General features: G+C 41.9%; 1 protein-coding gene across 1 annotated transcript in view; it reads left to right on the top strand.

The window, feature by feature from the left end:
* Positions 1 to 5,225: 5,225 nt before the first annotated feature.
* LOC311520545 (C-type lectin domain family 7 member A-like) overlaps positions 5,226 to 27,420 on the top strand; it is a gene marked incomplete at both ends in the record, with an annotated part of 55,673 nt that continues 33,478 nt past the window's right edge. The window contains 3 exons of the mRNA XM_084628087.1: positions 5,226 to 5,319; positions 9,611 to 9,709; positions 10,432 to 10,500. Coding sequence (XP_084484213.1) covers positions 5,226 to 5,319; positions 9,611 to 9,709; positions 10,432 to 10,500 — 262 coding nt within the window. The remainder of the gene's footprint in view (positions 5,320 to 9,610; positions 9,710 to 10,431; positions 10,501 to 27,420) is intronic.

Consider the following 27,420-nt stretch of genomic DNA (forward strand, 5'->3'; position numbering starts at 1 on the left):
GAGAACCAGGAAGAGCACTCAGGTCTCCACTGGAATAAATTTGCCTCCCTCGTAAGGCAAGTAGGGAACGTGAACAGAGGCCATGGGCTAGACTCTGATCTTAGTTACATCAGTATAAATAGGGAGTGAATGTATTCACTTCAGTGGAGTTACTCTGAGTTTACACCAGTGTAACTGACAGACAAATCTCGCCTGTGGTTTACGAAGTGCTTAGACACTAGCTCATCAATTGTTGTTTAGGCAACCTTGTTTAATAAATTCAATATTTAACTGACCTCAAGCAGGTTAAATTTAACACCTTAGGCCTTGCGTAAAACTACAAAGAGAGAAGATCATGTGAGCGCTTTGTGCGGGCACAGCGCACTTCAAACTAGCAGAGTGAGAACTTCCTGTGCGGTTTCAGATGGAGCATTGCAGAGTGAATAATTCTTCCCCTCTCAGCTCCTGTTGTCCATCTCCTTACACGGCAGTGACAGGGTGACCCTGGACTGTCTCTTTCCATCCTCAAGGGATTTTCATGAAGGACATTAGTGGCACTTCAAAGTCTAGTTCCTGCACTCCAGCCTCCTATGAAAGAGCTACAAAGGTATAATCTCCACATTCTTCAGGGGCTGTCATTGGTAAAGTATATAGCTGTTGTAAGAGGTATATAGTTTATTGCTTTTGTATAATTCAAGAAATGAGTGATTAGTTCTCCTGAAATGGACATATATCTGCAAACTTTACTATATTTTTCTTCTGACTAAAATTTAACAGAGACAGTATGGAATATAATACTATTTTATCATTATTTTTCGTAAGAGACTCTGAAAGGATTTATTATCTCAGGCAAACCCAGTGTTAGAATTTAATATATTTGTATTTTATTCAACTCTGGTCTAGTAGGTAGACTTTATAAGTGTATTCACCAAATCTGCAAGATCAACATAAGCTGGAGAAGACAGGAAGTTGAAGTACTGTGAACCAAGGGTAATGATAATTAGAAATGGACTGAGTTTAGTGGCAGGATCTTTGTTATCTTCATAAATATTCTGGAAGCTGAACTAAATAGCCTGATAATGTAATGTAAATTAATGTAATGTAATTCTCAGATGGTACTAAATGGAGGAGAGTTGCAAACACAAACAAGATCAGATAGATAACCTGAAGCAATTTGGAAAGTTTAGCAAAATGAGCAGAAAATAAAATTAAAACTATTACGTCTGGTGTAATAATCCAAAACTTTGCGACTCAGTGATAGCAAGAAATGGAAAACAGATTAAATATATGCTTGCAATGCAGTAGTTAGCAAAAAAGGTAATAACATTTTGTGGATAGGTAGATGCATTGAGTTATAGGACAGTCTCTTTCTCTATGGCACTGATGAGAGCATACCTAGAATTCCACACTCTGTTCTGTTCACTTCCATTTTGATACACTATTATTAGTATTTTATTACTTATTTGTTGAACACCTACTATGTACCTTGCTGTATCGAACACAGGGAAGATGGGCCAAGATTTTAAAAAATGGGTGCCTAAACTTAGCCTCTTATATCCATATCTAGTCACCTGAAAAACTGATTTATGTTAAAAAATATTGAGCATCCCTCAGCCCCATCCGAAATCTATAAGACCTACTGGTTGTTCTGTGCTTTTAAAAATCAGGCTGCTTAGATTGAGAAGCCTAATTTTTAGCACCCATTTTTGAATATTTTGACCATGGACCCGGTCCCAAGGATTTATATAAACATGACTTGTAAAAAAACAGAAAGTGGTGGGCAGTTTGGAACCAATTCAGAGAAAAGACATGCACTTTATTAATGGGCTGAAGGGATTGATTTATAAAGAAAGACTTAAGATCTAAAAGTGTGGAAGAAACTTTGTTCAAACCATGACTAAAAGGGAACGCACGATAACTGTCTAGAAATAGTGAAAGTGTATCAACATCAAGGAGGAAAATGAGTGATTGGGGTGGTGTGAGGTTGTAGATTTAGGTGTACAGGGAGGGAGTTAAGACAAACAAAATTTTCCGAAGGTCAGGGGTGGAAATCCCTCTGCAAGAAACATTTAAAATTAGACTGGATAAAGCATGAGGTAAGTGGGGGAGTGGGATACTGGGAGGAAACACAAGGAGGAGGGTACAAGATGGGAAGCCTCCTGATTCATGCTGAGAAAGTAGGGCAATCGGCTAGTTATCTTAGGTGCATGTACATGAACGCAAGAAGCCTGGGAAACAAGCAGGAAGAATTGGAAGTCCTGGCACAATTAAGGAACTATGACATGATTGGAATAACAGAAACTTTGTGGGGCAGTTCACATGACTGGAGCACTGTCATGGATGGGTATAAACTGTTCAGGAAGAACAGGTATGGGAGGAAAGGTGGAGGAGTTGCATTGTATGTAAGAGAGCATTATGATTGCTCAAAGCTCCAGATTGAAACTGGAGAAAAGCCTGTTGAGAGTCTTTGGATTAAGTTTAGAGTCAAGAGCAACAAGGGTGATGTTGTGGTGGGCATCTGCTATAGACCACCAGACCAGGAGGATGAGGTAGATGAGGCTTTCTTGGGACAACTAACTGAAGTTTCCAGATCACAGGCCCTGGTACTAAGGGGGGACTTCAATCACCCTGACATCTGCTGGGAGAGCAATATAGCAATGCACAGGCAATCCAGGAAGTTTTTGGAAAGTGTTGGGGACAAATTCCTGGTAGAACTACTGGAGGAACCAACCAGGGGTTTTTCTCCTCTTGACCTGCTGCTTACAAGCAGGGAAGAATTGATAGGGGAAGTAGAAGTGGGTGGCAACCTGGGCAGCAGTAACCTTCAGCTGGTAGAGTTCAGGATCTTGACAAAAGGAAGAAAGGAGAGTAGCAGAATACAGACTCTGGACTTCAGAAAAGCAGACTTTTACTCCCTTAGGGAACTGATGGGCAGGATCCCCTGGGGGGCTAATATGAGGGGGAAAGGAGTCCAGGAGAGCTGGCTGTATTTTAAAGAAGCCTTATTGAGGGTGCAGGAAAAAACCATCCTGAAGTGCAAAAAGACTAGCAAATATGGCAGGCAACCAGCTTGGTTTAACAGTGAAATCTTTGGTGAGCTTAAATTCAAAAAGGAAGCTTACAAAAAGTGGAACTTTGGACAGATGACTCAGGAGGAGTATAAAGATATTGCTCAAACATGCAGGGGTGTAATCAGGAAGGCCAAGGCACAATTGGAATTGCAGCTAGCAAGGGATGTGAAGGGTAACAAGAAGTGTTTCTACTGATATGGTAGCACCAAGAAGAAGGTCAGGAAAAGTGTGGGACCCTTACCTAATAGGGGAGGCACCCTAGTGACAGATGATGTGGAAAAAGCTGAAGTACTCAATGCTTTTTTTGCCTCGGTCTTCACAGACAAGGTCAGCTCCCAGACTACTGCACTGGGCAACACAATATGGGGAGGAGGTGAGCAGCCCTCAGTGGTGAAAGAACAGGGTAAGGACTATTTAGAAAAGCTGGATGTGCACAAGTCCATGGGTGCAGATCTAATGCATCCGAGGGTGCTGAGTGAGTTGGCTGATGTGACTTCAGAGCCATTGGCCATTATCTTTGAAAATTCGTGGTGATCGGGGGAGGTCCCAGACGATTGGAAAAAGGCAAATATAGTGCCCATATTTTAAAAAGGGAAGAAAGAGAACCCGGGGAACTACAGACTGGAGGCAGGGGGCTGGATTACATGACCTCCTTAGGTCTCTTCCAACCCTACTATTCTATGATTCTATTATTAGACAGAATCCAACATTAAACGTATGAAAGTATAAACCTCAGTCTGTGACTGACATAACACATCTACATTGGCAATGTGTGTGGTGTGGGGGAGGTATCTATTTCACCAGCCAGGGAAGGCAAATAATCTCCAGGCCCAAGTCCCTTTTCATGCCCTTCTTTATTATTTACAATAATGCGAACAAACAAAATGGGAACAACAAACAAACAAAAAAAAAAAGAAAACACCCTCAACTGAAAATATTGGTCATAGTCCCCAGAGGCCTTCCTGCCTCAGCCAGTCAGGAAGAGGGACCCCCTGGCCCTGTGACTCCTCTGGACTCAGCTTCCTCTTTCTGATCTGTCATGTGATAGTCATGGATCCCTTTAACCACTCCACACTGCTGTTTTACCCTTGTCACAGACTCCCACAGGATGAATTAAATAACATAAAGTTGGGAAAGACGCCTTGACTTCTATGGTTTTCTGCACCATGGCCACATTCTGACTTCATTTGGACCATGTAAATTTGAAGTAACTCCCACTGACTTCCATGGAATTACTCCAAATGTACACAAGAGTGTCTCTGAACAGAATATGACCCCATGATTCTGTCTATACTGAAACTCAATGTATGTTATGCTAAAGTATAAAGCAAAGGAGGACTTGTGGCACCTTAGAGACTAACCAGTTTATTAGAGCAGAAGCTTTCGTGAGCTACAGCTCGAAGGGGGGAGCAAGTGGTGGAGGTGCATCACTCAAGTGGCAGTACTTGGCGGCACTGGAGACTAACGTTCTCCAAAATCTATATGTAGGCACCTAGGGGTGGTGTCTTCAAAAGCCCCTGAATGATTTAGGAGCAAAAGCCCTATTAAAGTCCATGGTGTTACAATGGTATAAAACAAGTGGCGAATCAGACCCAGAGCCTCTAGAAACCTAAGGGGGAGAGGAGAGAGGGGCACCCCTTGTAACATTGCACATTTGACATGTGCTGTCAGCATTTCCCCCAGCACAGCCATCCCTGTCAGCAGGAGGAGAAGGTAACCATCCAGTCCTCTCATTACCCCCAAATTGACTCGCCGGGGGTTCCTTTGCTATTGACAGAGCTCACTCTTCCTGATACTATCAAGTTCTCCAGTATTAGGAGCCAGATTGTGTCCAGCCTCCCTCCATTGCCAGGACACATGAAATCGTAGCTTTGTCTCTTATACTCTTCTCCTGAATCTGTCCCGCCAGGATTTTATTTGTTTGTTTGTTTTTCTTTTCTGAATCCCGCTAGTTTTCCAGTGTGTATTAAGGTGTTCCACACTTAGAACTATGTGCCACATTCAAGGTGGAGTGAGAGGGAGGCTTGGTTCTTCCAACCCACCCCCCACAGTTTATTCTGCTGTGAGATCATTACAGTTGCTGCAGTTCATTAACATAAGTATCAGTTTCCAACAGATCCCATTGTACATCTCAGTCTACTCAATCCAACCTTTCTATCCCAGAATTTACCAGAAATGAGTGAGCAGGCAGTGACCTATACAGACCTGAAATTTCAAACTCCTTCCAAGCAGCAGAGGAAAAAGACACCTAAGAACACCAGGAACAAAGGTGCGGTATGTTTGTAAGCATATGAGAACATATCTGCTATTACTGATATTCTATATTCCATGTTAAATCTTTTCCTTGAGCTGTACTCATTGTATCTGACTTTATCTACTTCTATTTTTACCTTTTTCTTCAGGGCCAGGCACAGTTATTTTAGTAATTTGTTAATATCTATCAAGCATTGAAATGCCCCTACAATGGTACACAGTCTTCTGGGCATGGGAAGCAAAAGTTATTGTATCTCTGGAGCCCTAGAACGTGTTCTGTTATTCACAGAATCATAGAATATCAGGGTTGGAAGGGACCTCAGGAGGTCATCTAGTCCCACCCCCTGCTCAAAGCAGGACCTAATTCCCAACTAAATCATCCCAGCCAGAGCTTTGTCAAGCCGGGCCTTAAAAACCTCTAAGGATGGAGATTTCACCACCTCCCTAGGTAACCCATTCCAGTGCTTCACCACCCTCCTAGTGAAAAAGTTTTTCCTAATATCCAACCTAAACTTCCCCCACTGCAACTTGAGATCATTACTCCTTGTTCTGTCATCTGCTACCACTGAGAACAGTCTAGATCCATCCTCTTTGGAACCCCCTTTCAGGTAATTGAAAGCAGCTATCAAATCCCCCCTCATTCTTCTCTTCTGTAGACTAAATAATTCCCGTTTCTCAGCCTCTCCTCATAAGTCATGTGCTCCAGTCCCCTTATAATTTTTGTTGCCCTCTGCTGGACTCTTTCCAGTTTTTCCACATCCTTCTTGTAGTGTGGGGCCCAAAACTGGACACAGTACTCCAGATGAGGCCTCACCAATGCCGAATAGAGGGGAATGATCATCTCCCTCGATCTGCTGACAGTGCTCCTACTTATACAACCCAAAATGACGTTAGCCTTCTTGGCAACAAGGGCACACTGTTGAGTCATATCCAGCTTCTTGTCCACTGTAACCCCAGGTACTTTTCTGCAGATCTGGTGCCTAACAGTTGTGTTATCGCAAACTATTCCTCGTCAATGGATGTTGTTGATTTGCCCCGTATTCAAGGAGACATTGTCTCTTTGTCATGTCTTGTTGTGGGAGGATTAAAGGAGGTGACAGCTGAATTCTACTCTCCCTTCTGAAACCTACTCATACCCAAATAAAATACCATTTTCTTTCTGCTTTGCCTGATTGTAATAGTCAACATCATGAAGTCATTGCTGATCCTTAGTTGCCCACATTTATGTACCGTCCCAGAGCCTTAAAATAATTTTTGTCCAGCAGAGGATTTCCCGAGGTTCCAAGAAGTTGAGCAATTAGTTCAGAGAAGATGTCATTTTAAAATGCTCTTTAAAAAACACAGAAATAAAACATGGTCTCCATCTAAAAGAGCATAATACCTAGTGGCCTATTTCCACTGAAGTTAATTGGAGTACAGCTATTGACTTCAATGGGAGCAGGAGCAGGCTTTAAATCAAGAAAATAGCCCTGGATATGTTGAATGAGTTTATAAATATGTTTTGTAGATCACAGTTCAATTTGTTTTGAAGTATGTAAAGTGAAATTTTACATTTCAAGTTTTTCATTAGCAGAATGTATGCTGCCACCACCAAGCGATTTAAACAAAGAACAGAGAAAGAGCCCACTTGGAGACGTCTTCCCCCAAAATATCCCCCCAAGCCCTACAACCCCTTTCCTGGAGAAAGCTTGATAAAAATCCTCACCAATTTGTATAGGTGAACACAGACCCAAACCCTTGGATCTTAAGAACAATGAAAAAGCAATCAGGTTCTTAAAAGAAGAATTTTAATGAAAGAAAAGGTAAAAGAATCACCTCTGTAAAAATCAGGATAGTAAGTACCTTACAGGGTAATCAGATTCAAAATAATAGAGAATCCCTCGAGGCAAAACCTTAAGTTACAAAAAGACACAAAAACAGGAATATACATTCCATTCAGCACAGTGTATTTTACCAGCCATTAAACAAAAGGAAATCTAACGCATTTCTATCTAGATTACTTACTAACTTACTTAACAGTTTCTGAGACTGCATTCCTGATCTGTTCCCGGCAAAAATCATCACACAGACAGACAGACCCTTTGTTTCCCCCACTCCAGCTTTGAAAGTATCTTGTCTCCTCATTGGTCATTTTGGTCTGGTGCCAGAGAGGTTATCTTAGCTTCTTAACCCTTTACAGGTGAAAGGGTTTTGCCTCTGGCCAGGAGGGATTTTATAACACTGTATACAGAAAGGTGGTTACCCTTCCCTTTATTTTTATGACAAGATGCATGCGCTGGATTCACAGATGTTGATCCCAGTACACTGACAGGCTCCTGTAGACCACTGTACCGTGGGACTAAACCTTTTCATACAAAAGTCCTGCCATGCCCTACATACTGCAGTGGTAGTCTCATATCTTCAATGGATTTTAATAAGATCCATCTACCTTGTCAGTGCATTGAATGGGATTCACTATTTCTATGCCATAACTCACTAGAAGGAAACGAGGAGGTGGTGACCTATACAGGACTGAAATTCAACAATGCTTCTGAGCAGGAGAGGAGAGAAAGGACTATGAACTCCCAGAGCAAAGGTACTGTATGCTACATTCTGCTGACTCCATATTTACTGCTGTTTAACTGTCTAAAGTCTACCTTGAACTGTATGAGAACATTAAAAGCAAAACTCTGCAAAAAGATTCAAGACTTAAATATCCAACATCAAGATATTCAATGGCTGAGATGCCCACAAGCATTATCCACCTGGCCTTCTTGCACATTCTTCATATTAAGATATAAAGATAATTCGGAATGTATATAGTATGGAAGAACTGGGGCCAGATGGTTCTCAGCCACTATATGAATGTTTGAGGGGAGGAGAGCGGAGCGTGCCAGGACTGCCCTGCCTTCTACCCCCAACTGCAGTGGCCAGGCATTTTCTTCCTAGGTGCAGGGACTGCTCCCCCATAGAACACACAGAGGCATTGGCCACCCCATGGTGAGGGAGACACAGCTGTGGCCTTATCTAGCCTCCTCCTGTACTATGTAATTCAGGAGACAAGCTACACTACCCTGTAAGATGGTGTAGTGTGTGCTCTCCCTTTGCACACTTGAGAGTTTGGGGAGGGACTGTTCCCCAGGAGAGACAATCCCCATCTAGGGGGAGGTTCCACACTGGCCGAACATAGGACAGTTCCTAAAAGGCACAGCTGAGATCTTAATGTTGTTTTAAGGTGCCCTGGATGGTGGGACTTCAAAGAGGGAAGGGGGAGCCCTTTAAATTCTTCCTAGAACTCTTTGTTCTGAGCCTCCTTTTCCTTACCCCACCATCATGAGTGTACATGGTACTAGCAGCGAATGAATATAATGCTTCCCCTCTTTCACAAATTGCTACATAGATGCAGGTTGGGCCACTGCACAGGGCTTCAAACTGACAGCCAGGATCATTGGGTTTTATTCACTCCCTTGATAAGCTTGGGCAAACCAGGATCATTGCGTTTTATTCACTCCCTTGATAAGCTTGGGCAAAGCACTTCACCTCTCTCTGTTTCAATTCCTCCATCTGTAGAATGAGGATAAAACTTTCCCACCTTTTATAAGTGCTATAGTTGAAAAGCTCCATATAAGTGCTAAGGTGGAAGAAATATACCTTAGTGGTGTTCTGCTAGGACTCCAGGACACTGTTCTGTTGCCATCAGGTCCCATGTAATACAGTCTGCCTCCTTCCTATGGCCTCTTTAAAACTAGATCCTGCTATTCAGGCATCCTGACCTGTAAAAGCTTGAGCATGGAAAGAGTTTTCATTCCATAATTTGAGAGTTCTGATGACCCTGTTCTGACACAGCTGAATAGGGGTGCAGGTAGGGGGAGGTGAATGGATAGGTGTGTAGTCAAGCTGCATTTCATTAACAAGGAGAATAGAACTGAAAAGCAGAACAGGCCACTCTTGTGGATAAACCTGATACAATTTAAGAGAAAATTAGAACATTTGTGCTGTTCATTTTTTTTAAAACCATTCTACAGAATGTAATTGGTAGAGAATTGTATTGTTGCTATAAGATGGCTAAAATTTTTTAGTGAAGATCTCATTCTTTATTAAATTCTTTAGACTTATAAAGTATTGTTTTAATAAACCCTACTCAAATTCTGTACAACTCTATTGTTATCTTCATTCTTACATTCCATAGGACTTCACAATATGAGCAGAGACAAAAAAGGAGCATTGTTGCAAAAGTAAGAAAAAATACTTCCAGGACTTATGCCTGGTTTAGGGTTTAAAAACATTTCCCCCCATAATTCTGTACTTCTCCCTTTCCTCTCTCCCAGATTCTTCTGCTTCAGCTCCTGCATGGGGACTCGTAGCAGGGATTTTGGGGATCTTCTGCTTGGCTTTGGTGATAACAGTGGGTGTCTTGGCTGCCAATGGTAAGCATGAGCAAAGTAGATACTGAGAGACAGGCTCTGTGCTGGCATACTCCTTGTGTAACTGCTGGAGAGTAAATCTCCTGGGGTAAATCACCATTGAAAATCAGGCCACTTATTCAGATGCCTAATTATGGCTTCAGGGGGCAGGGCAGGGGCACCAGCTGGGTTCTTTCATATTCTCTCTCCCACACTCCGAAACACATGGTGATAGTTGCACTTCCACCTGCTTGTCCTCTGTGCTCTGGAACCACCCCCTTTGCAGGGTTTCCAGGGACAACTGCAACTGACAACCCCTTAGAATAACAGCTCCAATTAGCCACATGTTCCAAGAGCCAGAAGGGGCACAGGGGCATTTTTCTGCTTAGTGGTCACTTCAAACACTAGCTGTGTTCAACACAGATGTTGGAAATCAGGATGTTTTCAATTGCTCTTTTCAGCGAATCCTTACAGAGTCAAGATTTTTAGCCATCCAGTTTTTGAGCGTGCTACTAAGTTCAAAATCTTTATTTTTAAGATTACTTTTAACAAGGACAAAATACCTGTCATGTTACATGTAACATTATAATTTGTTGTTATTACAATATAACAGACATTCTGCCTGATGGCATTCCTGCAGATAGAACTTGGCCCTTTGTGTCCCTATAAGGCACAAAATATTGATTAAACCGTGCTGCAATTTACTTTTATGGGGTACATCATATTGTTATTATTTTGGCTTTAAGTTTTTCAGATCTCCCAAATACCATGTAGACAGCAGGAAAACCTGAACCAGTTTCAGGAAATTATCCCAGGTAAGAACGGAAACCTGCCAAAGGTTTTGAACAGGAAAGATTACCTTCAAAAGGGCAACATTTTTCTTGTATGTGCTGTAACTTTAGACTGAAATCATTTCAAATTAAATCCCCAACATTGTTGCTAGACTGATGAATAGCAGATTATGACATTTTGCGTTAACTAGATTCCAATTATTTTTATTCTTATTTACCAAACGTTTGCACTCTCTGCAAAAGTCAGAAGTGAGTCTTGAGGAAATGTAAATGAGGCGAAGTTGGTTTAACTCACATGTTGAAAGGCAACCGAAAAGGAATATAGCAAGAAAAATAGTTAACATGAGGGAACAATAACAATAATAGAAGCATAGAAATGTAGAGCTGGAAGGGATTTTGAGAGGTCATTTAGTCCAGCCATCTGCACTGAGGCTGGATCAAATAAACTTAGACCATCCCCCCTGAAAAGCATTTGTCCAACCTGCTCTTAAGAACCTCCAAAGAGAGGGATTTCACAACCTCCCTTGGAAGCATATTCCAGAGCTATCCTTAGAGTTGGAAAGTTTTTCCTAATGTCTAACCTAAATCTCCCTTAGTGCAGACTAAATTGATGAGTCCTTGCCCTATCTTCAGTGAACATGGAAATCGGTTGATCACAAACCTTTTTATAACAGCCCTTAGCATACCTCAAGACTGTTATCAGGTCCCAAGTCAGTTTTCCTTTCTCTGGATTTAACATGCCCAATCTTTTCAATCTTTTCTAAACCTTTGATCATTTTTCTTGCTCTTCTCTGGACTTTCTTCAATATGTCCACATCCTTTTTTAAAATGTGACCCCCCGAAATGGACTCAAGACTCCAGCTGGTGGCTCACCAGTGCTAAGTAAATCAGCACAGTTACTTCCTGTGTCCTACATACAACACTCCTGTTAATACCTCCAAGAATGATATTACTCTTTTTCGCAACTGTGTCACACTGTTGACTCTGATTCAATTTGTGATCCACTATAACCCCCCAGATCCTTTTCAGCAGTACTACTTCCCGGTCAGTTATTCTCCATTTTGCATTTGCACATTTGATTATTTGATTTTTTTTCTTCATAAGTGCAGTACTTTGCACTTGTCGTTATTGAATTTCATCTTCCTGATTTCAGTCTAGGTCTCCAATTTGTTAAGGTCAATTTGAATTCTAATCCTGTCCTCCAGTGTGCTTGCAAACCTTCCCAGGTTGCAGTCATCTACAAATTTAGTCATCTACAAATCTACTCTCCACTCCATTATCTAATTCACTAATGAAAATATTGAATAATGCTAGACCCAGCCAAGTGAACCATTGATAACTCCTGTGTGAGTACTGTCTTGCAGCCAGTTTTGCACCCACCTATATTAATTTCATATAAACCACATTACTCTAGTTTGCTTATGAGACTGTCTTGTGAGACTGTGTCAAAAGCCTTACTAAAATCAAGATATTGCACCTCTATAGCGTCCTTCCTATCCACTGGGCCAGTAACATTTGCAACCAGTTCCTCCTTGTTAGTCAGAATCAAATCTAAAATGGCTGCTTCCACCTTCTGAAATAAAAAGTTGTCCCTAATACATTCCAAGGACAGTCTGTGTTTTGCCAAATTACTTTTCCAGTGGATGCCGAGTAGTTAAGGTTCCTCATTACCACCAGATTATTTGTTTTGGATATTTCTGTTATTTGTTCTGGAAATGCCTTATCCACTCCTTTTCCTTACCTGGTGGTCTATAGTAGACCCCTACTGTGAGATTCTTGTGTTTTTTCCCCTTTTATCTTCACCCAGAGACTTTCAATTTGTCTACCTCTCACCTTCTTCTGGACCTCAAAACAAATGAATATACTCTTGATGTATAATGAGACACCTCTTTCCTTTTTTTTTCCTGCCTGTCTTTCCTGAACAAGCTGTTACCCTCTATACCAATATTCCAGTCATGAGATTTATCCCACCAAGTCTCTGTGATGCCAATTTAGGTTTAATACTAATACATACTAATATTTCCCGTTCTCATTAGTTATTCCCCATACTCCTTACATTTATAGATTCACAGACTTTGAGGTCAGACGAGACCTTCATGATCATCTAGTCTGACCTCCTGCACGTTGCAGGCCACAGAACCTTGCCCATCCATTCATGTACATTCGTGTACAGATATCTAAAATGTTGATCCAATTCCCCCATTGTTATACCTTTTATTGCTCCTGTGATGATTCTGTTGTAACATTCCATCCCTCCCCTTCCAAATATTTAGCCTTATGTTAAGGTCACTCTTTTTTATACCTACCTGTGGCCTTTTGTCACCTGCCCCCTTTGAACCTAGTTTGAAGTCCTCCTCATTTTGTTGGCTAGTCCCAATACAAAGATGCTTGTCCCCTTCTTGGTCAGGTGGACCCCATCTCTTCCCAGGAGACATTCTTTGTGGAACAGCATCCCATAGTTGAGGAAGTCGAAGCCTTCCGATTGAGTTTCACGGCCATTCATTTATCTCCAGGATGTATGCATCCCTGCTTGTCCCCTTACCCTCAACAGGGAGGATGGACAAGAACACAACCTGCACCCCTCACTCCTTCACCCTTTCTCCCAGAGCCCTGTAGTCACTGCAGATCTGCTCAGGGTCATACCTGTCAGTATCATTAGTGCCCATGTGGATGAAGCAGCATGGGGAAGTTGTCAGAAAGATGGATGAGCCTTGGCAACCTTTCCGTAACATCTTGGACACGAGCTCCAGGAAGGCAGAACATTTCCCAGGACATCATGTCAGATCAGCAGATGGATGCCTCTGTTCCCATGAGAAGAGAGTCCCTAGCCACCACCATCCAATGCCTCCTCCTTTTGCATGTGTTGGCCATGAGTTTCTCAGCCTTGAGGGCAGGTGTTTTTTCTTCCTAAGCCATTGGGGTCTGCTCTTCACCTCCTGCTGCCAGTACCTCATATTGGTTCTTGACCATGATGGATGAGGGACCTGGCTGGGGGGGCTGAGCACTGTCTACTGCCTGAGGTGGCCAGCAGCAAGTCTTCTCCTCGCAGACCAGCTGTTTTTTCTTCCTCATCTGTTGCCACTGTAGTCATCTGTTAAGAAGCTGTAAGATAAACTAGTCAACCTCCCACTTTAACGTGTTCCATCTCTGGTGTTTCTCAGCATGTAGGTTTCACCATCTTAGATTTCCTAACACCTGCACATCAGTAACTGAGTGATAAATGCAGTCTAACTCTGTGTGAAGAAGCCCCACGTGCATATCATCACTGAATTTTATCCATTGTGCAAGAATCTTGCTCAATCATTACTGACAAAGAAACAGCCAATCAATTACAATAGCAGACACACTTGATGTATAGAATCCAAAAAATCCCCCTGGGGGAAAAACAAACATGATTTATGTATAAAAGGAAAGTGATATAGGTACAATAACAATTAGTCTATTGGCTATGGCACAAGAATCCTCATGCCAATTTCAACATGCCAGCAACCATGTCAGTGCTTGTGAGTCTCCAGATAGTTTGTGAAGCACTTGACTGAAAATCAGATTACAACAGAAAATCTATTATTACAATTTTAACTTAATACTTCTAATAAAGGAACATCTAGAGGCCCCAATCAGGTATGGGCCTTCATTATATTAGATGGTGTACAAGCACACCATAAGAGACAGTTCCTACATGAGAGAGATGACAAACTTAATACAGACAAAACACAATAAGTGGATGAAACAGTCAAGCAGAGGGAATTGGGGAGGGAAGACAAGGGTAACAGCAATAGAGGGAACATAAATTGTATTTTCTTTTTAAGGATGGAAGTTTGCTCTTTGCCCAGCAAATTGGTTTCCCCATGGAGAGAAATGTTACCACTTTTCTACTGAATACAAACCATGGCTGGAGAGTCAAAAGGCCTGCTCTTCTCATGGCTCCAGACTTCTTCAGATAGAAAGCAAACAAGAGCTGGTAGAGTATCTTCCTCTTTTGGAGAGTGGCATAGTCAGAACGGCCAATAAAGATTTGCTTGTGAAAAGAAGATTACAGAAAATTAGATTAGGCTTCATTTGGCATTTTAAGATTTTTTTTCTTGAAGGCTAATTACTTTGCTCCTCTTCTTCTCTCCCCAGCATTAGAGCCTTATCTGAACCCTAAATTCAATTAAAATGCCCCTGTTGAAGGCAAAACCCCAATGTCCCCTGTACTTCTCATATGCAAGGTACAGTTATTCCTGTGGTAAAAAAAAAAAACCCATAAATCGCTCCGGGTGATCGAGGGGAGGTATTGTCCTCCTGACAAGAGAGTCAATAGAGATTTAATCCACAAAGAATTCTTTTACAATTTCTAGAAAATCTATAGCAAACATTCTTGGAGACGATGAGGAATGTGATCAGTCTGGCCAGTAGAGTTGCTCAACCATGAGGCTGCCTCAGCATCACTCTACCTGATATCCATACACTAATTGGACAAATTGAGACTAACTAGACAAGTTGGAGGATTGGGCCAAAAGAAATCTGATGAGGTTCAATAAGGATAAGTGCAGGGTCCTGCACTTAGGACGGAAGAATTCAATGCACAGCTACAGAGTAGGGGCCGAATGGCTAGGCCGCAGTTCTGCGGAAAAGGACCTAGGGGTGACAGTGGACGAGAAGCTGGATATGAGTCAGCAGTGTGCCCTTGTTGCCAAGAAGGCCAATGGCATTTTGGGATGTATAAGTAGGGGCATAGTGAGCAGATCAAGGGACGTGATCGTTCCCCTCTATTCGACATTGGTGAGGCCTCATCTGGAGTACTGTGTCCAGTTTTGGGCCCCACACTACAAGAAGGATGTGGATAAATTGGAAAGAGTCCAGCGAAGGGCAACAAAAATGATTAAGGGTCTGGAACACATGACTTATGAGGAGAGGCTGAGGGAACTGGGATTGTTTAGCCTGCAGAAGAGAAGAATGAGGGGGGATTTGATAGCTGCTTTCAACTACCTGAAAGGGGGTTCCAAAGAGGATGGCTCTAGACTGTTCTCAATGGTAGCAGATGACAGAACGAGGAGTAATGGTCTCAAGTTGCAGTGGGGGAGGTTTAGATTGGATATTAGGAAAAACTTTTTCACTATGAGGGTGGTGAAACACTGGAATGCGTTACCTAGGGAGGTGGTAGAATCTCCTTCCTTAGAGGTTTTTAAGGTCAGGCTTGACAAAGCCCTGGCTGGGATGATTTAACTGGGAATTGGTCCTGCTTCAAGCAGGGGGTTGGACTAGATGACCTTCTGGGGTCCCTTCCAACCCTGATATTCTATGATTCTATGATTCTAATGAAATGAGCAGATATCTGATATGCATACAACCATGAAATGGGCAGGGAAAGGAATGTAATTGCATGAATTGGCTTCGTCCTTCTACAGAATTTCATAAACCCCCTGGCAACTTCTCACTGGATAGGATTATTACGTGACAAGACCGACAGACCCTGGATGTGGGGGAATGGCACAGCTATCTCCACTGACCAGTAAGTTCCAGACACAGCTAGAAACTTCTCATTTCCAAGAAGTGCATTCACAGTGTTATAAGGGAGAAAAACCCAGAATGAAATAGTAAGGAGCAACATGTCATCACTGAAATATATTTTTAGAATGCTTTGAAGGCCCAAGTCAGCAGAAGATGTTGCCAGTGAAGTTGAGAAGTATTGCCCAAACTCCATAGGTGATGAAACACCAACAGTTGAAGGGAAGGGGGTACTGCAGATAAAGAATAAAGTGCATTGGAACTCCTGAGCGGAGTAGGACCAAAAAAAAAAAAAGATGTAGAGAAGAGGTTGTGTGTCGTGTCTAAGGTGCACTGGCAGTTAAGTGAAAAGTTTGCACAGTATGTCCTGCACTACTCCTGACTCTATTCAATGCAGTTATTCATTGCATTCATAAATGCCAAATTTAGTAATTGATTTTAATAATGTTCCCTCTGCTTCTCCACAATTGTTTTATTACTATTAAAATTATTTGTTGATGCCATCTACCACAGTGTTCAGATTAGACATTTTTGCTCTTGAAAAAATAAGGTAGTGATATACATATAACTAGAATGGCTGGAAATAACATTTTTCTGTCATAGGTTTGCAGTAAAGAAAGGATACGTTGATGGTGACTGTGCAGTCGTCAGAGGCAGAGAACTCTTCTCTGATGACTGCAAAGATACAAAGCGCTACATTTGTGAGCTGCCAGTTCATGTGCCAGAGTCTGATGTATCCGGACAAGATAGATCATGAAAATCATAAAATCTGGGCATCCCAAACCCAGCGAAAAATATCCCTCAATAAATACTAACCCTGTCATCTTTTCCTCTTCAAAGGCTGTGTTTAAATTGTAAAGTTATAATATGCTTTGCTGAGATCGTATGTTGTTCATGAGTCTGTGTCAAAGGGAGCTGGGATTGGCCTCTCATAACAAAAATAAGTCTGATAAACCACTCGTCTTTTGGATACCCACAGCCAGTCAGAGCCCTCCCAACAGGCAAAGCTGCTCTCTTTTTTCTTTTTCCAGTTCAGTGATAATTTATTGTAAAATGGTAATTAGTCCATTATCTGATTAAATTAGTTTTTTTCAATGAATTGTTGAACATTGGAAAAAAATCTGATTCAGTTGCCACCTTGTATGATTTCTTTTTACTTTATTGTATTTCTTTCAATCACAGAAAAAAAAGCCATGATGAATAAATTCAGATATGAAGATAACATTGGTCAGACTAAAAATTCCGTTTGGAAAAAATAGCTTGAAGGTGTTCTTTAAAAATATGTGGAATGGACTGAAATGGATATCCTGTGGAATCAATATCCATGTCCTTGGGGCCAAAACAGCAAAGGCAAAACCAACTGTCCCACCCACTTGCCCCCCCCCCCCCCCGCCAGCTTCTCAAAGGAGTAAGCAAACCTACAAGTACATTATGAACAAGATGATAGCAACAGTGAAACCCTGCTGTGAGCTGTTATAGTCACAGGGTAGAAGTTCTCATTGACATCACTGGATAATTAAAGGTGATGTTACACAGAGTGCACAATTGGAAGATGTGATCCCACCTTTGTATTCCCTGGACTGGGCATGGTCAAAAGTGATTCTCTATCACTTCACCTCCTTAACTCCAGTACACTGTGCTTGGGGACAAGCTGTCCTTGTGCCTCATGACACAGTCAGTTTCCTTTTGTCTCCATTAGAGAAATGTACCATGCCAAGAACACTATGGTCTTCCTAGCTCACTAGATACACACCTCATGTCCACTTACTAAAGTGATCCCAATGATTTACATTTATGTCAGATGCTGTTGGTAATAGGCTTCCTTCCAACAGAGGTAAATACTGTGGGGTCCCAACCATTTCAGTCTGGATCATTTTAGAATGACTGTGGACAGGACTGGCTGAAATGGATCAAGGAGCCCTCCCAGTAATAACAACTGTACAATAGTGGCCTTTCAGAATCTTCCAGAACCCACTATTTCTCACACTTGTGCTGTGAATGATGGGATAGGTGCCCACAGGGCACTGCAACTTACAGAATTTAGAAGAGTGGTTGTGAAGATGCAGGGCAAACCTGCAAACCAGCATCAGCAGCCTGGCTGGAGTGGAGACACTGAGCCATTTGTGTTTAAACCATTTCTACACTACCTATTTGCTAACTAGTGGCTCAGTTCAAAAGTGCGTATTTAAACTGTTTATGAAATGTTTGGTACACATAACAGAGCTGATCCTCTCAGTTATTGCTGCTGGGTTGCTGCCAGTTTCCTGTAAGGTGACCAGATTAGCAGCATCAGTTACACTGTGAAGCTCTGCACAGTGGAAATAGCTATAACTACTGTGTTAGAAGTCTTGGTTGGTTGGGTTTTTTTTTTTTCTTGCATAAGAAAACTCAGAATCTGAGGAATGCAGAAAACACTACAGAAGGGCTCTCCAAACTGATTTTTGTACCTGCAGCTTTCTAATGTCTCACTCATACACAAACACACACACACATTAAAACATTGAATTGATTTAGTAAAAAATATGAGTTAATGTGGACGTAAAACTGCAGAATTTTACTCCTATTCACCTTCTTATTTGTAACTTGATCTGAGTGTACTGGTTAGGGTGCAGGGCTTCTGACAAACACTTCCTCTGTGGCAGAAGCCAGAGCCTTCAAATCACATTCTCATTTCTTCTGTTGGCTGCTGCTAACCCAACAAAAAGAGGACAGTCAGATGGTCTTTCTCCCCTGGTCTTTCTCCTCTTTAAATACTAGGAAAGAGTAGCATAGCAGAATCAGAATTGTTTGCAGCCAAGAGAGAAACATTTGTTCAGTTTGACATTTTTCCTTTTTCAATTTTCTCACCAAAAATTAGCTCAAGCGACATTGTCCCCACTTTGTAACAGTGTTGCAGTATGATGAGGCGAACGTCCAGGCGCTGTTTGGAACTTCAGGCTGTATCTCTTGTTAAGATTCAGGAAAGGAAAGTTGGTCTGAAGCGCGTTGTCTGTGAAGTGGATCTGCATCCCTCCTGAACAGTGAAAGCTAGTAGGAGTTTCCAGTTCTAATACAGAGGAAAGTTCTCAATGCCTCAATCTGAGAGGGAAGGACACCCACCCTGATGACGTGTGGGAAGGTTCATCCTAAAATAACCTCTTCATGCAAACAACTTGACTAAATACCAATTTGCCTTAAACTTTCCTTTTGTGGAGGTAGGCAATAAGACCTTCTGTCATGCTGTCTGGAGTGGTTCATGATCATGAGTGCCAGCCTCAGGGAAGACTGTCAAGAGAAGCAGGGCAGAGACCCCAAACTGGATGCGTGTGCTATAATTAGATTTCACAAACCCAGTAACAAACACAAACCCCTAAAGTACTATGACAGTCTTACTATGGACAGTTCCCTTCACCTTCCAGTCTATCTTGCCACCCAGGCAAGCTGGATTTAGTGGTAGTTGCTATACATGAAAGATCACAAAAGATTTGGGTTGCTTCCTTCCAAGAGAGCAGTCACTTACCCCAGGTCAATTTGTACCTTTGATCTCTCACCAAAGACAACATTTGTAGCCAATCCTGTAATATACTAACTAAAAATGTATTAACACGAAAAAAGAAATGAGAGAGTTATTACAAGGTTAAAGCAGGCAAATATATATACACAAATAAGTTACAGGCTATGTTTTAAAAAGTGACAATGACAGTGTTACAGTAATCTGTCAGGTCTGAATGTCTTTTACGGCTAGCCCAGGTTGACCCTCGGGATCTCTGCTTCTGTTTCATAGCTCAGGCCCTGTGAGACAGCAAAAGAGATGAAAACATTTCTTGTCAGCTATTTTTATTTTATTCTTCCAGAATTCAAGCTGAATTCATTGGCACTATATAGTGCTAGTTTTTTATCCCAGTGTTATGGGGTAGTAAATCAAACACCTTAAAAAAGCCTCACCCAGATCCTCACAGAGAGTTAAGCATCTAAATACCTTTGAGGCTCTGGGCCTAAGTTCCTAAATCTTTTAGGTGCTTTTGAAAATTTTACCTACAGTGTTTAAATATATAATCACCTCTGATTTATTATGCATGTCTACAGACTCACTGAGACAAAAAGCATAAAGATGACAAAGAATAAGGACAACCTGCCTTCCAGCAAGAATTCCATCTTTCCAGTGGTGAAGACAAAGTTCCTCTGACATAAGTATCTGGGAAGGCTCCCAGGTCTAAGGCTGAGCTCTCAGGATCCACTGTGAGGAATTTGTCTGATACTCTAATTCCAGCATCCTGTGCTTGGGACAAAGATCTCCTTGCTCTACAAGATGGTCCTGCTGCTCATGACCCATTCACCTTACCTTGTCTATACTGGGGAAAAGTACCATGGTAGGAACCCTGTGCTCCCACACTATGTTTACTACCCTTTGTCCACTCACAAAAGCACTGCAAAGGCATGACAAATACCTTTTGGAGGAGACTTGCTTTCAGCAGTGAGTCGTTACCTTAACCCATTTTAGTTTGAATTGCTTTAGTGTCAGTGTGACCTGGAATGATTCAACCAGTCCTCAATGGTGGCATTTCAAAAGTCTCCAAAAATCCACTTCTTCTGGGTTTTGTTGGGTGAGGTGCCAAGAAACCATTGTAATTGAAAAGGTTTATAACAGAGCTATTGTGGATGCAGGGCAAATCTGAAATGGTTCTTAACATGAATTAGCATGTCTAGAGAGGATGCACTTCAACCAGTCTAGCCTAGTCATTCAGTAACAAACAGTTCAGTTCTCTAGTCTGGAAACAGCCTGGTGCAAGTTAAAACAGCCTGAAGTTTGTGAGATGTTGTATATGCATAACTGAGCTGTTACTCTCAGTTGTTGATGTTTGACCACAGCCGGTTTCCTGCAAGGTGAGGTACACAGGTTACCAACGTCATTTGTTCTGTGAAAGTGCTGCACTATGGAAAAAGATATGAACTACGTTAGTGGGGTTCCTGGTGAGTTTGTTTGCTGTGTGTTTCTCTATGAAGGCTGAGAATCTAAGGAAGAAGAGAAAAAACTGCACAAAGGCCCAAGAAATTGAGGGATTTTGACCTTTTTTTATTTTTCTAGCATCTGTATACGTTCACACAAATTAACTTTGCAAACATAAGTTAATCTGGAAGAAAAACATTAGAATTTTACTCTTCTTAGCTGACTTGTCTTTAACTCTAAATGTTTCCATGCTCTGAGTTCTCTGGTCAGGTGCAGGGTTTCTCACTAACAATGTGAGCCTGATGCTTCCTGTGTGGTATAAGCTGGTGCCTTCAGTAGACATTCATATTTCCTGTGTTGGCTGCTATTGACCCTTTAATATGAGGATAGCCAGAGAGACTCACATAACAGGAAAGGGTACCAAAGTGTAACCAAATTGTTTGCAACCTGAAACGGAGCTATCATTTGCTGCCTGTTGTTGCTAGTGCTGTGGAATGTTGTTACGACTGCCAGTGTTGCTTTTTTTGGAGCTCTGATGTCAGCTGCACTGGCGGACACTGCAGCATGTTAATTCATCAGACTTTGATGTTATTCATAAGAAAGACCACAGGCTCAGTTCGGTGGCAAAGGCACTTGGCCAGGTTCATTGTTGACAAAAAATTATGATTGATTCTGTTTGATGATTCCCTGTTCTGTTCATTCCCTCTGGGGCACCTGGCATTGGCCACGGTTGGAAGACAGGATACTGGGCTAGATGGACCTTTGGTCTGACCCAGTGTGGCCGTTCTTATGTTCTTAACCTGGTACTAGCACCCCATAGGAGCTACAGGTACACTAACACATGTACGCCCATGACGAGGTACCTGCTCAGTCAGCGCACCAGGAGGCTGTGACATTTTTCTCTGTTCAATCGTCTAATCAAAGATCAGTTTGCAGAGTGTAGTGCTGACCTTCGCAACAGTGGTGTTGTGTGGTGGGGTAAACACTCGACTCTCTTGGTTGAATTTAATGTTGTTTCATAAGAAAGCCCACAGAAGTATTTCTAGCTCTCAAACCCACAGCAGTACCTATGCAGTGCCCCATCCCTCCTGCATGGTAAAAGCCAGTGGGGAGACCCTAGCTCTAATTCTGAGGAAAGTACTCAGTGTGAGAGGAGAGAATGCTGTCCACACTCAAGTGTGTGGAGGTTTTCCATTACTTAAAACAACCTTCACTTAATATGAACACACACACACATACACACACACACATCTTTCTAGCAATAAGTCAAAAATTGAACATTTTTGAGAGTTTTTAACCTTTTCATTTTTTTTTGTTTTCTTGTTTGTTTTTGTTTTAATAAAATTGAAGGAAATTCTTAAACAAAATGCCTTCCTAAAAGAAAAAGTGAAAACGTGGTCGAACCAGGAGTCACCCAATGAAGTTAATTGGCTGGAGTTTTGAAACAAACATAAGGAAACACACAGAACAACACAGTCAACCTGTGGAATTCATTGCCAGGGGATGTTGTGAAGGCCAAAAGTATGACTGGGTTCAAAAAGAACTGAATAAGTTCATGGAGGGTAGGTCCATCAATGACTATTGGTCAAGATGTCAGAGACTCAATTCCATGTTCTGTGCATCCTTAAACTTCTAACTGCCAGAAGCTGGGACTGGACGACATTGTGTGGATCATTTGGTGATCGCCCTGTTCTGTTCATTCCCTATGAAGTATCTGGCACAGTCCACTATCAGAAGACAGGATACTGTGCTAGGTGGACCATTGGTCTGATCCAGTATAGCTGTTCTTATATTCGTATGTGTCATTTCATTTCAGAAATGTCAAAATGAACCATTTAAAGTTTCTGAAATTTATTTTTTATTCAATCAAAACAATTAGCTGAAATTGACTCTAAGTTCACTAATTGTTTCAGTCAACCTGAATGCATTTTCTGTTAAAAAATGGTTTCCATGAAATTTTTTGCCCAGCTCTAATAATAATGAACTGTCATTGCTCTTTAATATACTTCCAAAGAAATTCAGGAAAAGTCAAACTCTTCCCATCATCAGATCATGCTGTGATGAACCTTTTCACTGCCAGTGTTCCCCAGAGAATCAAGGCAGAAGAAAAACCTGTCAGTGAACTCAAAGATAGATGAAACCAGAATCTAAATAAAAAAAACTGAATGTAGAATTGACTATCCATCCTGGAAAGATTTGACTGTTTTTTTTTAATTTCCTGTATACAGCCTAGACACTCTGATGTTAGACACTTGGGAAATATCACTAGATGGGTAGGAATATAGGAAAAATGATGGACCCAACAAGACCCCCTGACTTTGAACCTCTCTCTGAACAAAGTATGGGTTCACCAGAGGTAACAGTCATAATCTCTGTCAAACCCATGATTATTTCCTTTATTTCATAAGGTCATGCCTGGTCAGAACTTGGACTGGAGACTTCCAAGTAAAACCTGGTGCTACAGGAATTGTTGCTGGTCATTCAGGAGTGGGACCTTTCCCTCTGCACCAGTTCTGAACTTCATTGCTTAGTGAGAAGTTCTGTGCTGGTTTAGATGGAGGCAGTATAGCCATATGTCTTGGATGGTTCAGACACAACAAATCCTGTATCTTGGCAGGGGGGTAGACTAGATGACACTTGCAGTTCCTTCTAACCCTATGGATCTATAAGTCTATGTCCTTTTTATGAGATGCTGAACAGGATTTCTATTACTGCCACATTGAGACTGTTAGTCATGATCCTGCTGCCTATGGATTCCTAGACTTTATGGATGGAATAAAGCCTGTAAATTTATTCTTGAAAATGACTAGAAAAAAGGGAATAGAATAAAACTGGGGTGAGGAGATAAAGAAAGAAGAAAAGGAAAAAAAAGATAAATGAAAAATACGGGTGTACCCCATGTAATATGGTGTACCCCCATATTCTCCCCTTATATATGGTTGTGATATAAATTGTACAAAGTATGTCATGTGAGGTATCATTTGAAAACTCATAATCTGATGAACATCATTGTCCTGTTATGATGTGTTGAAGAGCACTGCATGTGAAACTATGAGATTTTACTGTATAATGTTACTAAAATGTGTTATAGTTCTGGGGAACCCCACACAGACTCATCTTTAGAGACAACATATGGACTGAGTACAGGTGTTGAGAAACTATCAGCTGTTCAAATGGACATTCACCAGCAGGGGGAAGGTATAAACCAAAGGATTTATAATTCGTATGAAGGACAGATTCCAGAGCATGCATGCAATGGAACTGCCTAATCCCATGACCCAGTAAGGATTTTTCCAGCACAAGGGCTTGTGGTATAAGAATGAAGAACAAACAGCACACAAATTGCCTCTCCTCCCCTATCTCTACTCATGGCTGCAAGATCGCTTGAAAGACAATAGGAATATCATTGAACTGGGGGGAGTGGTCCTAGCTGGAAGGCTTTCCAATTAGTATGTACTGCTGAAAGTTTTAAGGTGAGTGAAACCTTTTTGCTTTCAAATCTTATTCAGCTTGGTAAAGTTCAGGAATTAGTTTGCATATTTATATTTTATTTCTTTTGTAACCCACTCTAATTTTTATGCTTTTATGCTTTTATGCTTTTTATTTTTATGCTTTATGCTTGTAAATCACTTAAAATCTTTCTCTATTTAATAATAAACTCATTTTATTTTTTTACCTAATCCAGTGTGTATTTGGAGTAAAATGCTCGGAGACTCCACTAAGGCTGGTGCATATAAACATTACCCTTTGTTGGAATGCTGGACTAATATGAGCTTATACTGCACAGGTAGTCTACTGAGCAGTATAAAATACACATATCTGGGGTGCAAGGCTGGGGCTGGGGAATTTGGGGGTGTTGTGCTGTATGTAGTTCATGAGTGGCTGGGAGAACATTCACGTAACATTTATGAGAGTGACTTTACAGGCTAAGAGCTGTGTGTGATCGAAGCACAAAGAGGCTGCTTGTCAGTAGTAAAGCAGTGTAAAAGGCACCCTGGTCTGGAAAGTGAAAGGGACGCAGCAGTTCAATAGTCTAGATTGCACCCCGGGGGATGTCACAACAGGAAATAAAGATTTTTAAAAATAAAAACAAAATTTGAAACAAACAAAGAAACAAAAAACAACCAACCAACCAACCCAAATGGCTCCATTTCAAAAGCTGTATAATCAAAACAATTTTGTAATTCTTCACGAAACTATGTTTCCATTTTTGGACCAGTTGTAGAAATAAAATGGAAAATTTTAAGGAATGAAGAAGCAGACTAAAAAAACTCATTCCATTTGTAGAGATATTACTGTTTCCAGTTGTATTCTCCATTTTAAGATAGAGCCAACGATATCTCTGAAACATGAAAGAAACTTTTAAGTGAACCCACTGTACCTCCCCTCCAGCTGCTTTTATTAGAATGTGAATTCATAGCAGTGAACAGATGACAGAAAGCCCATTCTGGGTGGTAAACAGAAAGGCAATACGACCATAAAATTTAAATAGTGGATTCTTGGAGTCAGATCTTCAGCTTGTGTAGCTCCACTGATTCGGTGTTTTACAGAATCTATTGCTCAATAAATCCAGCATATTCCAACCATGCTTTAAAATTAACACCATAGGTACAGTCAGCACCATTTGAACTCTTACAGATAAAAGCCCCTTTGTTTTCAGCTCTTTGGGTTGGGGTAGTGAAGTGTAAAATTCCCGTGTGGTTTCAGCTGGAACATCACACAGCAAACAGTTCTTCCTCTCTTGACTGTTTTATTTCTATCAGGACAGCCTGATGGTGCTATCAGACTCGCTCTTCCCTGGGAATTCACCTACAGGACCAGGGAAAAAATTGCCACTTAATATGCCTAAGAGCTAAGCTTCTTTCCAAGGATCTACAGGTAAAATAAATGGTTGTATGATCAAATGGTTATAGGATCTTTATTTTTAGAGCAGTTGTTCATTGGTATAAATAAAAGTTACTTGTGCTGTATAATTCAGGAATAAATGACAGTACTTACAGTAAAAGAGATTATACAGACGTGTAAATTCTTCTGGGGTGAAGTTTGGCCCAAGCATAAGGAAAGGCATATTAAAGGATTTGTTATTTCAGGCAGTTCACGGAGCACACAGTTCCCTCCTTGAAGCTTTGTGTGTCATTTTCCTCTTGTGAATTATACTTTGTCTTTAGACAACGTGCCAAACCAAAGAACTTGGATGCAGAATCCATTGAACTTTGGGGAGTTCAGCTCCAATCCAGACTTTGTAGCTAACCACAACTCTAAACTCCACTTGGGCAGAGTCTAAAATTTCCATCATTATAACCCACCAGAAATGAGGTATCAGGAGCTGAGTAACACAAATCTAGCATAGCACGTGCCTTCCAAGAAACAAAACAAACAAAGACCTGCAGAGACCTTGTGGGGAGGGATAGCTCAGTGGTTGAGCATTGGCCTGTTAAACACAGGGTTGTGAGATCCATCCTTGAAGGGGCCATTTAGGGATCTGGGCCAAAAATTGGGGATTGGTCCTGCTTTGAGCAGGGGGTTGGACTAGATGATCTCCTGAGGTCCCTTCCAACCCTGATATTCTAAGAGCAAGGGTACTATGTTTGTAAGCAGCTGACTTCATACTTTTTTGAGAACTGTCCCTCTGGATGTTCCAGTTCTGATGCGCATGTGGCTCTTGAGCCTTGGATCAGAGAGTTCTAGATAGCAGTGCCCATTAGGCCTGATCATGTGCCCTATGCCTCCTTGTGGCAGACACTGAGGCTATAGAGGGGTGCATGGGAGAACTGCTTTCAGTTCCTTCTCTACCACTCGGTCCAAGACAGAACACTAGCATGTCCACCTAGAGCATACTTGGCCTTCTCTTTATAACTTTTCCTATCAAAGCTATTTAGGGTTGTTGTTAGTATTAGCATAGTTAGCTAGTATAGGTGAGAGGACTGTTTTCCCGCTCCTTTCACCCAGGAGACTTGTCTTCTCCTGGTGCTGTATGCTTGGCTTACCAACATGAGCAGTGGGTATAATAGGCCCGGGCAGGCCAAGCCTCCCCTGGTGCAGCTGCCACTGATCCAGCTCTAAATGCCTAGGATGTGTTGGCCCTCCCTAAGCTCCACCTGTTCCCCCTCCTTGCTCCGCCCCTTCCCCAAGGCCCCCACCGCCTGCCACAGCCACTGCCTGATGAGTCCCTCCTCTCCTCCTCCACTCCATTCCCCTCTCTCCAGAGGTCCCCCCCACCCTCCGTGTCCCTCCTCTCCTCCACCCCTCTTTCCTTGAGATCCCCCCCTGCATCCCTCCTCACCCCTCTGCCCCTGGAGGCTGACGGGGCCCTCAGCTCCAGCCGGTGGCCTGGAGCAAGGGGCTCAGGCTGGCCTGCAGTTCAGGCCAGTGGTTGGGCCGATGGCCTGAGGAGGCGGCTCGGGTTGGCAGCTCAGTGGTGCGGCCTGGCCCAGGCCTTGGGCTGGCAGCTCAGGCCAGCACTTGGGCCAGCAGCCCAGGGTGACCTGAGCATGGGCGTTGGATGGGTCTCTGGACGGCCAGCAGCC

This window comes from Lepidochelys olivacea (assembly GCF_965140295.1).
Source record: "Lepidochelys olivacea isolate rLepOli2 genome assembly, chromosome: 1".
Taxonomy (NCBI): Eukaryota; Metazoa; Chordata; order Testudines; family Cheloniidae; genus Lepidochelys; species Lepidochelys olivacea.